This window comes from Simochromis diagramma, unplaced genomic scaffold, assembly GCF_900408965.1.
Source record: "Simochromis diagramma unplaced genomic scaffold, fSimDia1.1 OVJJ01000421.1, whole genome shotgun sequence".
Taxonomy (NCBI): domain Eukaryota; kingdom Metazoa; phylum Chordata; class Actinopteri; order Cichliformes; family Cichlidae; genus Simochromis; species Simochromis diagramma.
In genome coordinates, this window is record NW_024387250.1 from 1964079 (window position 1) to 1977661 (window position 13583).

Below are 13583 nucleotides of genomic sequence, written 5' to 3' on the forward strand. Positions count from 1 at the left end.
GGGGAGGGAGGGGGACGTATGCGCACCTGCTGTACCTTATTGAACTCTTTCAGTGCTGAATGTGTTATAGAAAATCACAAATTATTAAATACAGGTCAACATAAAAAACAAGAGTCATGTTTATTTATACATTTAGAAAAATACAAGCAGTATTTAAAGATTAAGTACATCTCATTGAATACTGTCATTATAATTCAGTCCCAAAGCTCCATAGTCAGCCTCCAAAGGGGAAAATTTCCATTGATGCTTTGGCTCTTCTAACACAGACACTGTCTTCATTAATATGACAGCAAGCAGAGTGGAACATTTAGACATAATAGCCAGGGCTGATCTTTATTCATGACTCTCATTAAGGCCTGAGAGCAGCGCCGATGGCTCCTGACCACGCTGTCTCGACAGAAAGCCCTTGAGGTCATGATGTGAAGAAGCTTTACGCCTTCATTTAAAGTCTCCCCAGGAAATACTTTTCTCAGGAGATCGGCAAGAGAGGTCAGCATCAGGTGTCTTCATCAGCTGCGCTTTGAGTCGACCTCTGCTGAGCCAGAGCTGAGATGTTGTCGCGTGTATTCCCAGATTAACAGGGCAGCGCTCACGTGCACGTTGAGTGAGCGGATGATGCCTTGTTGAGGGATCTCCACGCACACGTCCAACAGTTGGAGTAAGTTGGCAGGAATACCTTCACGTTCATTGCTAAAAGGAAGAAAAATAAAGAGGGGAAAAGAGTGAAGAATGTAACAAAGCATACATAAATATCTAACACTAAAATTAATTTCATTCAGATGAATCGTCTCTAATTCAATTCACATAAAAGGAGAGCACATAAATCTTTACTCAAATCCAGATTAACCTCTTGAGAAAGGCCACTCACTATATTTTCAGCAAGTGGAGCATTTGGGATATGCTACTATCTTATAACTAAATTACACCTCAGTTAGCGAACTTGCTGCGCATCCTTTCCACAAAAACTTCTGTGAAATCATCCTGTGCAGCGTGCAACTAGTGAGTATACTATTCAGTTCAATTATATTTATATAGCGCCAAATTACAACAACAGTCACCTCAAGGTGCTTTATATTGTAAGTTAAAGACCCTAAAATAACAAGAAGAAAAACCCGACAATCAGTCGATGCCCTATGAGCTAGCACTCATAGAGAAGCGGGAAGGAAAAACTCCCTTTTTAAAGGAAGACACCTCTGGCAGAACCAGAGGTTCAGGCTACGTCCACACTAGCCCGTATAGATTTGAAAACGGCGTTTTCGTCTAAAAACACTCCGCGTCAAGACTATCGTTTTCAGTCGTTTTCACAGAGTTGTGCGTCCACATTGAAATGGCCGAAAACGCTTACGTTCCAGTACTGCGCATGCGTGAAACGCAAGAAGATTTGGCCTGCCTCGTTTAGTCTGCCGTTTATTTACTTTCCGACTCTTTAAAACGTCGCGGCAAAATATTGAGGAAAAGCACCGAGTTTTTTTAAAATGGACTGACAATGAGGTGGAGTTGTTGCTGCGAGAAACACAAAAGTACAAAGTTGCAAAAGCGATTGAGAATTAAACAACTTGAAGAAAAGCTATCTGATGCATGAACAGACTGATATTAATCTTTAACAGGGCTGTCAAAATTGAGAGCAAACAAAACAACTGCTGTATAATCCCCTCCGCTATCTTAGTTTAATTGGTCACATGACTGTTTTCGAAAAGGCTCCGGGTTCGCTGTCCACACTGCTACACGAAAACGGCGTTTTCAAATCTATCCTCTTTGGAGAGCGTTTTCAAAACGCTGCGTTTTCCTTGACTGAAAACGCCGTCTCAGTGTGGACGGAAGGCCAAAACTAAAACGTATTAGTGTGGACATGGCCTCAGGGGGGGACAGCTGTCTGTCATGACCATTTGGGGGTGAGGATAGAGCGACGGGACAAAGAACCAGAGATTAATAACAACAACTGATGATTAAATGTAAGGTAGTGTCTACTGCAGCTGATGCTTTTTTTTTTTTAACTTTCCTGTGGCTTTGTGACGCTACCCATATCATTTCATTTAAGAGCTCTTACCAGGATCAGCCTTCACTTCCTCAAGTCTTTGCAATTATGAGTGAAAAAGCTCTTAATACAGACAGCTAATGAGTGAAAGTCCAATTCAAACTGTAATCAAATGAGCTCCACCAATACAGGCCAAGCAAAGTAAACACAAAGACTTAATGACTTTGACCCAGTCTCTACTGAGGGTGCTGCACAGTAAGAAAGCGTGATTTGATGAGCTACATTTATCTTCGCTGTGAAAGTGGGTGACATAATAGCAACCTGATGAGAAATTACAGCTTGGCCATGCTGCGCTGAGGAGAGCGCAGCTGTGAAAGCACTCGCATGGGTGCTTAAGCTAACAGCGCTGCTCACACCTCAGTTGCCTGAATGGTGAACAAAACCAGACACCCACACAGAAGCCAGCACTATTACTTTCTCCCTCTCTGCCAGGGCAGCTGCACAGAATGAGGCTGGCTGCTAAAAAAAAATCCTGTCACGCAAGCTTCTAATGCCTCAGTTTGCTACAAACTGTAAAAACAAATACACGCACCGACTAGGAATAATTAATAGGAATAATTGGGCCAAAATTAAGACATTTCTCAATCATTGCACTGCTTGTGCTGTTCTGTATAATTCATGGCTTTTCCTCTGCTTCTCGGGGACAACCAATTATATCTCAGCATGCCCAGACAGGTACACAATTGAGAGGAGATGTGCAAACCCCACAGGGACGCACACTAAACTGGCGAGATAAAATGAAATGGCCTCGTCAGCGCTAACCGTTATCTATGTGACAGTCACAATGGCATGGGAACACTGAGGCCTGCGTATGTTTAGGCACAGCTGGTTGGGTTTAGGGGCCTGAATGATGGAAAAACACCACACAGAGCCTTTTTGGACTGTGACAAAATTAAAAGCTGCCGTACCCTAAAAGCAACAGGGTCTTTTCAGGGAACTGGTACTCCTGGAGGCTGTGACTGTTGGCTGTTTGCTCCACTCCCACAATGCAGTAACCTTCACTCTTCTTCACCTGCAAGAATTCAGTGAGCTCCATCGGCTTCACCTAAAGGACAGAAACAGTGTAAGATTTTAGAGATTGTTTACACAAATATTCTTTTAAAACAACAATTCCAACAATCAAAGTGTGATAAACTGTCCTTGTATATTTATAAGGACGGTAAATTCAGTACCCTTCTGCTACAGACTTTCATGCTGTGATATCAACAGCAGATTTTTCTGCTCCTTACAGTGGATTAAAAGATGTTTCAGACCAATTTAGTTTTTCCTGAGGAAATGCACCAGTTGCCTGGAATTAAATTGAAAGCACTTTTACATTAATACCAGAGGTTAATTGGTCTGGAGGGCAAACTTGCATACAAATCTTAAAAAGACTTGAGCTCAGTTTAGAATGTGAGCTTTTATGACTTGAACATCATCTCAGCAGCAGGATCAATACTGCATCCTCTCTGAGAGGAGCTTTGTGCAATTTACACAGCTGGCCCAGAAGATCTATTAGGAACTTACATCACTTTTTTGCACGTATTCACAGGTTCTACAGTAAAGATCACAGGCAGTCGTGCTGAGAATGATCGAGCATTTTTAATTTTCAGCAAAAGTCCAAATATTGTTTCCTCCAGGGAACGATGTATCAAATTATCTGTGACAGTCTCCAGTTTTGCTGCATAATACAATCGTATATTCTAATTCTAACATATATGGCAAGCACTAAAAAACCCACCAAAACCCATCACAAGGCAAAAAAAGAGCTTAATGATGACAAATGGTCTGCATGTATATGTACCTTAGAGTGTTCCCTGTGTTTTAGTCACACTTTGTGCAGGGTTGCCATCAAAAGCAACCTGGAGTTCAGTTTCTTCAGGATATTTCAAAAACATTTACCACTTTATCACCCGACTCACTGCTTCATCGCAGTCAGTCACATTTTATTACACTGAGCCCAGAAGTTACTACTCACTATTTATTGTACTCAATATAAAAAACATTTTTACTTTTATTTAGTAGTGCTGTCAGAGTTTTGTGAACCACTGTTTAAATTAAATACATGTATTAAAAAGGCCTCTATATTCAGAGTGTTATGGTACATCCATCATTAAAATTCCCAAACAGTACATTTAAAGTGGGCCTTTAAATACAGAGCTACTGTAACTCTCAATAATGCACATCTACGGATTAACTGAATAAACAGCATTATTTCTACTGCTGTCCTGATATTCTGTGTGTGTGTGTGAGATCCTGACAATCAATTTTAACCTTAATCTAACCATGTGCACTTCTGATCGTCAAAATAAGTTTATTTTCTGCACATCACCTCTAACAAAGGGAGCCACAGCTCAGCTGAGACGCTCAGGGACTGGAAGTTTTTGTCATTCACGTGGCGGAGGCTATCCAGAACCAGAGCGCTGGCACCGAATATTTCACAAGTCCGGCAGAGACCTGCAGCGACAAAGACAGTGTGTTTGATTTGGGTGGGTTTTTTTTTTTAAATAAAAATGCTCCATGACATCCAAAGCACAGGAGGTTAATAAAAAGACTGTTCTAGTTTTGAGTTTCCTAGAACACCACTGTGTGTACAAAGAGATGCAAATTGAGTCTGGGATTCAAAGTAAAACATTTACAGAAGGACCAGGCTAACAGTCTTTCTTGCATTACACAGTATCAATATTGGCTTAAAAAAATCTTTTTCCTCTATAAACAAATTCTCATTGTGTTCGTGCCTTATCACCTGAGACAACAGCACTCGAGTACACTTCCAGAGAACATATATTATGTGCTTGATGAAGGCAGGTGCAAAACCGTGTAAAACCAGATAAGATGGTTCAAATGGATGTGTTTCTCTGTTCTTCTATATCATTGTTACGAAACAGAAATACACTGACATTGTGTAAGGGGTTTGTGCAGGGGGAGGGGCTTCCACACAAGGTAAAACTGAGAGCAGAGATCCAGGGAAGTGCAGAGTCATTTCAAGTCATTCTGGAAAAGCAGCTCTCATAATCTAGCTAAAAGGAGTTTTCACTTGTGGTTTCGAAACTCCTGATTGGCTGCATTTAGGACATAAGGGCAATATGAGTCAATTGTGGTCATGCTACTCGTGACCTCAAGTTCTCAATCTGTGGAAACTGCAGTAAAATTGTGGTGCTCTCAAAATAAACAATAAAAGTAATAAAAGTTGGTTAAATGATTTATTATTTAACAGCTCACTTTGTGTTTACTAGCAGCAACACGCACATGTTGTGTGTATATATCTCTACAGCTGTCTACCTACTGTCTACATGTGAGGTGTTCAGGGGCCATCTGTAAATTGCAGCTGCAGAAAACAACTCTGCTTACTCGCTCCCTAAACGTAACCCGTACTAGTAACCAAAAATGTACAATAATACATTGATGTGTGGTGCTCCTGACCTCCCAGATTGGTGGGCTTGTCGATAAGCGAGGCCACAACCAGCAAGGCACCGTGCAGTTTTCCCAGTCTAGCAGCCCTCTGTGGTGGAACCAGCTGAAGTTCAGGCTCCTGCTCCTGGATGCCCAGTCTCCAGGGCGTGATCTTCTTTTGCACCTCAGCCCAGCGTTCCTCCTTATCCTGCTCACCTGGAAGACATAAAGCCATGACGGTCAATAAGAGAAACCTTATCACTGACTGGTGCTTAAGAGTGCTACTACTACTGCTGCTACTGTACTTCTGTCTTGCTGGATCCAGTCTCCAGGTTGAAGCTGGTTCAGATCAGGAGCAGGATTTCTCAAAGGCAAAGATGGACCTTCTGAGAAATATGAGAGTTTCTCAAATTTCCAGGGTGGTATCCACTCATCATCAGCCAACTCAGAAAGACTGGGAAACGTACAGAATATTGTCTAGGAAAGCAAAATAAGAAAGAAAACAAGCATGTTAGACTGTGTTACTATATTTTAGCAGGATTTAATTGCAAAATAGCGTACCTCAATACTGTAATCCCTGATTGGATGAAAGGCACCAAAGAAGAAGTGCTCCTGAATCCTCGTCCAGTTTTTGTTGGCATTTCTACATGTGAGACAGCAAATATATACTAAAGCATATTAGCCTGATGCAAAGAACAAAACCTGCCAACATTTGAACCGCTCTGCTCTCACCCAGTGCTCTGCATGGCTTCAGCCTGGTTCAGACAGGCCTTGATCACAGAGGAAAGCCCCCCTAAACCATCTGCCTCTTCCACATGGTTTTCCGCCAGGCTCCACACCCGTTTCAGAGCCAGTAAGGCATACAGGCGCACGCTGAAGTTATGGTTAAAACACGACTGCAGGATGACGTCTAGTGCTTTTCGCAACTGTGCCGCCTTAAGATATAAAAGAAAAAAACACAATGTGAATACTCAAGAGTTGATAATAAAAACAAATACTGTCTGGGTGGGAAAAAATAATTAGCGATACTACCTTTTCTTTAAGATTAGGAAAGATGACACTGAAATGTACGAGAACAGATAAGAAAGTGCAGACGCTCGTCTTAGTCTTTTCGTGATCCTGCACAGAAACAAGCACAGGAAGTGGTTTATAATTTAATTTAGAATGAAAAACCATTCACTCCAGTTCTACAGAGTTTGAAAGAGCTGGAGCTCACCAGGCTGAAGCAGGACCAAAAGCTGTCAGTGTGTTGTGGATATCGGACAAGGATCAGAATCATCATCCATTCGATCAGGTACTTGACAGAAGCCTGGTTACTGCAAAATCCCGCTTCAAACACACGACCCCACAAAGTGGCAACAAACCCCTGCAGATGAAAGCGCAGTCACTCACAGAGAGGAGCAGTCGATCCTGGAAGATTTAAGGTGAGTGTGTGACTATCTTACCTCTCGGAGTTTGGGCAGCAACAGCAGCAGTGTTTGCCATACTCGGTTTTTAACACGATGTTGCAGGGAGTTGCTGTAGTAACGCACTTTTGACCTTGATATATCATTATCCTGTAGAAATGAAACAAAAATCATGGGAAAGGATGCAAAGTGGCTGTAACTGCTACTTCGCCATTTATTTTAAAAGAATCAGGAGCTCATCTGGTCCACAATCCATCGCAATTCCCAGGTTATTGCCCGTAAAACGACAAGTGTCACCTTGGTCTTGAGCAGAATTTGGGTGAAAATCTATGAGATGATCATTGTGTGTAACTTTGATAAAATTATGACCAAAACTGTGGGTTAATAATTCTTGTGAACTGTGAAAGGATGGACGGATAACAAATCCTCGCCGTGGAATAAGCTCTAAGGCTAATTCTGCATTCTGATTTTCTTTGAAAGCTGTGAAAGAGTTTAACTTCAATTTAATGCCTGTATATATTAATTATTTGTGATCTCCAATCAGTCACAACTGATGGATAAAGAGTAAAAAAAAAACTATCATCATACAACGATCCACTTTGGAAGTTTGATTGCTGGCAGTCATGTAGACCTGGAGTCTCACCACACCACAGAAACAACAAAAAACACACTGCTGTGAACCTGACAAGGCCAAACGCACCTTTTTCAACAGCTCCATTGCTACTTCCTCCATTAGCCTTTGATGCTGGAGATTAGAAGAATCCAGGTGGCACAGGAAAGCCAGAACACATGTGCGAGGCAACTGATCATCTCTGTTATCACTGGAAAATAAAAACAGTTGTTCAGCTGTGGAAACATCCACACAGCAAGAGAGACCTCTAGTGGCACTATTTTAAATCATATCAATAAGTAGTGAGTTTTCACTGAATTGTTTACCTCGTTACTGCGACATTAGCTGCACACTTTTCACCAAGTTGCTCCACATATATTTGGACATCCTGGACGAGTCTTGGAAAGAGCACGATTAAATAGTTAAAACAGCTCTAAGAAGCTACTAAATAAATGTGAAAAATGCGGCTAAGCCTTACCGTTGATCTCTCCTGAACACTGGACCGTAAACACAAGCTTCTGTAATTATGCTGATGTGGTTGAAAATACTAGAAAACACCGTGTCGGCCTGGTCACCGCTGCCTCCACCTGCAGGCAGCCACATCTGACAGCAGTGTTGAAGCAGTACGCCAAAAACTCCACTCTTTGACTGAGACAACTCCATCAGATCACGGGCGATCTAAAAACAAACACAGACACAACAAATATTAATATTTCATTATTGAAATTACATTTTCAAAGTCCAAATTTCTGTCTCGCTTCCTTTCCTGCTGTGAGGTGAATCACCTGTTTCAAAGTGGCCGCCACGGTGGGAGACTGAGCTTGTGTCAGCTGAAGCAGTTTATGGTGGAAAGCCGTGGAGATGAAGCCTTTAAGTGCCGGCCAGAAGTCATTGGCATTAGTGCTCAGGCCTTGTACCAGCTCCCAGCTCAGACTCACAGCCTCCACACACAGGGCCTCTTCATCACGCACTAACTGGAATCAAATGTCACCACAACAGACGCACCATGAGGAAATCGCTTCATTGGCAGTTAGTTTACAACAAATTATTCACTTAAAAACTGGAAGAAAAATGACTGAAATGAAATGAGCCTCACTTGCGGCAGGACTGTCTCCATAAAGGTGAATACAGGGAGCACCAAGTCACTGGGCAGGAGAGCCAGGGCCTCCACACTGCAACTCAAAGCAGCCTTGAGAGTCTCAGCTGCTTCTACAGACTCAGGAATTCCAAAAGCCTTAATCAGGAAATTCAGACAAATCCACTGGTCTCGCATAAAGTTGGCAGAGAAGCGTCCCCAGTCCTGTAGCAGATCTTGAACGTCCAGATCACTACCAAAAGAAGAAACAGGCCCATCGCTCATTACGGCAGCCGAGAACTTATATTCATCTGAATTAAAGTCTTTAGTTAGTTACTTTAGTTAAAAAAAAAAATAAAAAAACGGCTTCCACTAACCAGTCTATTGTCTCTGGTTTCAGTAGACGTTGATTGACATTTCCTAGAGATGTCTGACTGTGTGAGGAAGGCAGCTTTGGGCTGTAGAAGTATTCATTCAGTGATTTCAGAGCAGAAACTGTCTCTGGTTGCTTGTCAATCACTTCATGCTCCATAACACCACACACCGTGGCCAGCGACGCCATAGTAACTGCTCTAGTTACCTGGTATGCTAAAGAGGGGACCTGGCAACAACAATCAGTGAAACAATCAAAATGGTGACTGAAATCCTGCTTAATGAGAGAGACATTAAAGTTTAGGTTGGTACCTGCTGGTCTGGTTCTCGCAGGACTGTGAGCCCGTACTTTATCAGTTTAGAGAAACCACTGTGAGGAATCTTGTTGTGGTATTGTGGCATAGAGCGACACATGACAACCAGCTGCCTCAGGACATAAAGATAGAGCTCTGCTCGCTCGATATCAAACACCTGTTAAAAAAAAAAAAAAACAGACAACACACGTGCAGACGTCAGAGTTGGCCACCAGGGGCATCTGTGTAATTGGACTGAGACTGGCCTGCTTGACTTGCTAAATACCTCTTGCAATTCCCCACACAGCCGCCTAAAGATGAACTCCTGGATGGGATCAAGAAGCCTTAAAATCGCCATCTCAGTAGATACCATCACAGTGTCCCCTGTGAAACAGAGAGAGAGGTGGAATGTAATGAACATGACAGCGACGGTTCTGGACAAAATACTCAAAAAATAAAGGGATAAAATCAAACTATAAATCAATATAAATGTCCAGTGTTTCCTAATAAAGAGGTAGCAGAAGTACTGGGAAAAACAGCTTAATAATCAAAGGCAGTGATATCAAACTCATTTCCCATCGCACGCCACATACAGCCCACTTTAATCTGATATCATAAATGTCACCAATAGATGAAAGAAAAAGATAAAATATGCAGATCTCTCACCATCAAATAAACGGATGTAAAAGTGACATTTACAAGGACGTATGTTATACAATATAACACCAAATAATAATTTGGGAGGACAGGTTTAATGATTTGTTCAGTGAATAAAAAAAAGAATCAGATAGAACAGCTCGGACAATAATTCAGCGCTATCCTTACAAACCTTGCTCCGCTCCGTCCTGTTGACTCCTTGGGATTTCTCCGAGCTGGAACAGTCTGAGCACCAGCTGCAAGCTCTTGTCACTCTTACGCAGAGGCAAGTAGATATTGGTGCTGACTCTGCTCAGGGTCTCCAGCAGTGGTGATAAAAGCGACTCCAGGGTGTTGCTGATCTCTGCCCCAGATTGACCCCTCTCCATGTCCACACACAGCAGAATAGCTCTGGCCAACTTATCGGCCTCCCTGGAGTCAGGTAACCTCTCGGTCTGACCTGGGAGAAGATAAAAAGCCTTAAAATATACACACACCAAACCAGCAGATACAGCGACTGTATCACTTCAGACTCACCTGTGCTAGCTGGGACTCGAAGATAGGAGACTATTTCGCCTTGAACATAAGCTCTTACGGTTTCCTTACTCGTTGAAGCACCAGTGCAATCTTCATCTGTTATCCTGGGCTTGAAACTGCCTTCATTTTCCAACAGCCAAGCACACAGCTGCAGTGATGCCCCAACATGTAGGATAATGATTAGGTAATCACAGTTTGCAATCTGAATCATGTTCCATTGTTGATACAGCGTACCTGCTTCCAAAGCTGCGTCCCTCTACACAGCGACTCGTCTGCACGGAAATGTGTCAGGAAGCTAAAAACATCATCGAGGGTAACTTCACTCTGACAAAAAAAACAAAACACAAAAGCTCAGCTATTGGACTGAATAACTTAAGCTATAGTCTTACACAAAATCTAGTAGAAGAGATCGATAAAAAGAGTAAATTAAAGTAAACACATCCATGTGATGCTGTCATGGCAATATAGACCAAAATATCTGATTTTTTGATCGTAGAACAACAAAAGCTTGATCAACTCAGTACTTGGAAGATGTACTTAATAAAGAGTTCAGTATTTTGCGTCGCACTTCTGTCTTACCACAACTGTGAGAGAGAGGGCACTGTTAAGCAGGAAGCACTGGGCAGCTCCTCTTAAGAGGACTTGATGAGTGATCATGGTGCAGCGCAGGACGTCCCTGTACAGACAAAAGACACGCAATGACCACTTTATTAAGTGTCACCAGCTTCGACAGAGTATGTCTAAGTGTAACCACTGTAAGTTACCTCAGAGCAGTGAGCCCGCTGGTCCCCAGCAGTGGACTTGGGGGAAGTTTGGACAGGGCCTGACAGAGGAAGAGGAGGGGAACTGCACACCAGTGTTTAGAGCCCAGCTGCTGAATCAGCTGAAGCAAGACATAACCTACAATGTGAACACAGTAGTCAGAGGTGGATTTAGCAATTTAACCATGAGCTGTGAGAGGACTTTGTTCATAAGTGTTCGCAGTGGCTTCTGTGACCCTTTACCTCTATGCTCTGTTGGCAGGCTACTGAAGAAGGTAGCCAGAAAGACTTCGAGTTTAACCCCCAGTTCGGGACAGTCGCCCACACTCTGACCAACTGACCTATATATGGAAAGAAGCTGGGTTAATTAAGGCTAGTGCAAAGCAGTACTTAACATAATAATCCCTGCATTACTATTATTTCCAATTGTTAATGAATGTTAAATTCTCACCTGTGGAAGAGGGATGTTTCCGAGAGAACATCCATAAAGGGGCCAACGATGAACTTAAGAGCAAAGCAACAGAAGAGGAAACTTTAATGCACGCTTTTAACTTTGTACTGAATGAAAACAATCAAGAGCCAAGGAACAAATTAAGTCTACCTGAGAAAAGGCCAAAGCAAAAGTCGGCTGCTGAAGAACCCGGAGCTCGAGCAGATGACACACTCCTTCTCGCATTAAGGATTTATTCTCACTGTGGAACATGCGCTGGTACACACACAGCAGCCAGGAGGGGTGGAAGAGTCCTTGACCTGAAACATTAGAAACAAACTACCACTCTGAGATCTTTCACACTTACTTTACAGTTACTTTACTTCTCAAAGAATTTAAGTGAGAAAAAACTGACCAAGGGATTTTCTACTTGACTTATGTACTTCTGAAAGAAGATATAATCAGTTCAGCCCATTTCATTCAGAGAGGCCTAATAAGCTGGAAGACTCGCTACATCGAATCTACTTTTAAAAGTCTGAAGTAATGTTTTTTCCTTGCCTTGATCATCATTCGCTGTTGTTTGGATCAGTGTGTCTATCCTGTTTAAAACTGGCCGGACCACGTGAATCTGCAGAGGAAGAAGAGAGGAGGAACAGTAAAACAGATGTATTGAGATGCCCTCCTTGGAAAAAGCAGTCAAACACTGGTGCAGGATATCCTACTTGGTTTTCCTCTAGAGTCTCCATCACCAGTACGTAATCCTCCCAGAACTCTCTGAGCAGCTTGCTCTTGCTGAAAGCCCATTTAAACAAGTTCTCATCTGCAACAGTTTAGAAAAAAAAGTTGTCTGGCAAGCCATAAAATAACAGTAAACCTAAAACTGGCCTAATGTCTGCTTTCAGTGTGTGCGTGTTTTTTTTATACCTTCCCCTGTTGCAGAAAGAGGACAGTCTAATCCATCCTCTTCAGACAGGGCTGCACACTTTTTCAGCAGGAACAGTGCTCTCTTTCTTGACACGCTGTCTCTGTGGATCAGTCCATCCTGAACCATCCTCCAGAACTGAAGGGACAGACGAGGGTCGGGGTCAGAGCAGCAGGAAGAGGGGAGGTGGTGGTGAGGTTTAAGGAGGTGGTCTGACAGGGCTGTCAAACACAGCAGAGTGCGCTCTGTAACCGCAGGAGTGCGGTCGGTGGAGTGCCAGCTGCATAGATCATCCAGGATGAGCTTGAGGATGCTTATTAACCGCTCACTGCTGAGGCAGTTCAGCAGACTTAAGATGACCCTGACTGGCTTGGAGACCAGTGCATCAGGGAGTGTCCTGATGGAAGAGAGACTAGAAGACACGGTGGTATGTGTGAGCTGTTCATCTGCTGCCAGAAACGGCAGAAGAGCAGCTACGACTTCACTCGCAACCTCCACACTGAGTCTTCCCGGAGAGGTCAGCTCTTCCTCTGACAGATGGAGTGAGGGCAGGATGGACTGACAAACTCGCCTGCACACAGCCTCGTTACAGAGAGGTACACTCACACTCAGTAGTCTGCACGCAGCTGCTGTGCTCTCCCTGCACCGCACACCTTCACCTGCTTCAGCCGAAATTCGGGAGAGGAAAGGCAGACACTTGGTCCAAAGGACCGACTCAACTTTATCTAAAACACAGCGTCTCTTTGCATCTGGAAACGAGGTCGAGTCCGGCTCGGTCAAAAGCGGTCCGAGTCCCTCAATGAAAGCTGTCAGCGCCTCCACCCGCTCCGTGTCTGGCCACGACTCACTCGGCCAGGAAAGAGACTCAAAAAGAAGGTCGTAGTCAGGCGAGCTGGATAACACTGCGTTAATTAAAGCGGAATACATTGCGAGCGTCTGTTAAATTGCTAGGTATGAGCATAGCAAGCGAGCTGCTACCGGCTGCTACCCAGTAGCAGCACGTTTTGGTAAAACAGAACGTAAACTTCCGTAAACGTAATTCCCCAACTCTCGCGAGAAATGTGAGGCAGAAAAGAATCTAACGCTGGGAAAAAAAAAAAAAAAAAAAAAAAAAAAAAAAAAAAAGCAAACTGC

General features: G+C 43.1%; 1 protein-coding gene across 1 annotated transcript; it reads right to left on the reverse strand.

Moving 5' to 3' along the window:
• Window positions 1–95: 95 nt before the first annotated feature.
• Window positions 96–13490, reverse strand: tarbp1 (TAR (HIV-1) RNA binding protein 1). The gene is made up of 29 exons (XM_040001031.1): window positions 12452–13490; window positions 12250–12347; window positions 12086–12155; window positions 11699–11847; window positions 11549–11601; window positions 11341–11438; window positions 11101–11236; window positions 10916–11012; window positions 10571–10660; window positions 10337–10484; window positions 9993–10259; window positions 9450–9547; window positions 9183–9341; window positions 8876–9099; window positions 8520–8751; window positions 8209–8397; window positions 7902–8101; window positions 7750–7821; window positions 7514–7634; window positions 6853–6963; window positions 6624–6773; window positions 6440–6526; window positions 6140–6342; window positions 5969–6050; window positions 5713–5884; window positions 5438–5623; window positions 4347–4471; window positions 2944–3080; window positions 96–690 (listed from the first exon to the last, which is right to left on the reverse strand). Exons 1-29 carry the CDS (start codon window positions 13374–13376, stop codon window positions 510–512), a joined length of 4860 nt encoding a protein of 1619 aa, XP_039856965.1. The 5' UTR covers window positions 13377–13490; the 3' UTR covers window positions 96–509.
• Between the last annotated feature and the right edge of the window lie 93 nt (window positions 13491–13583).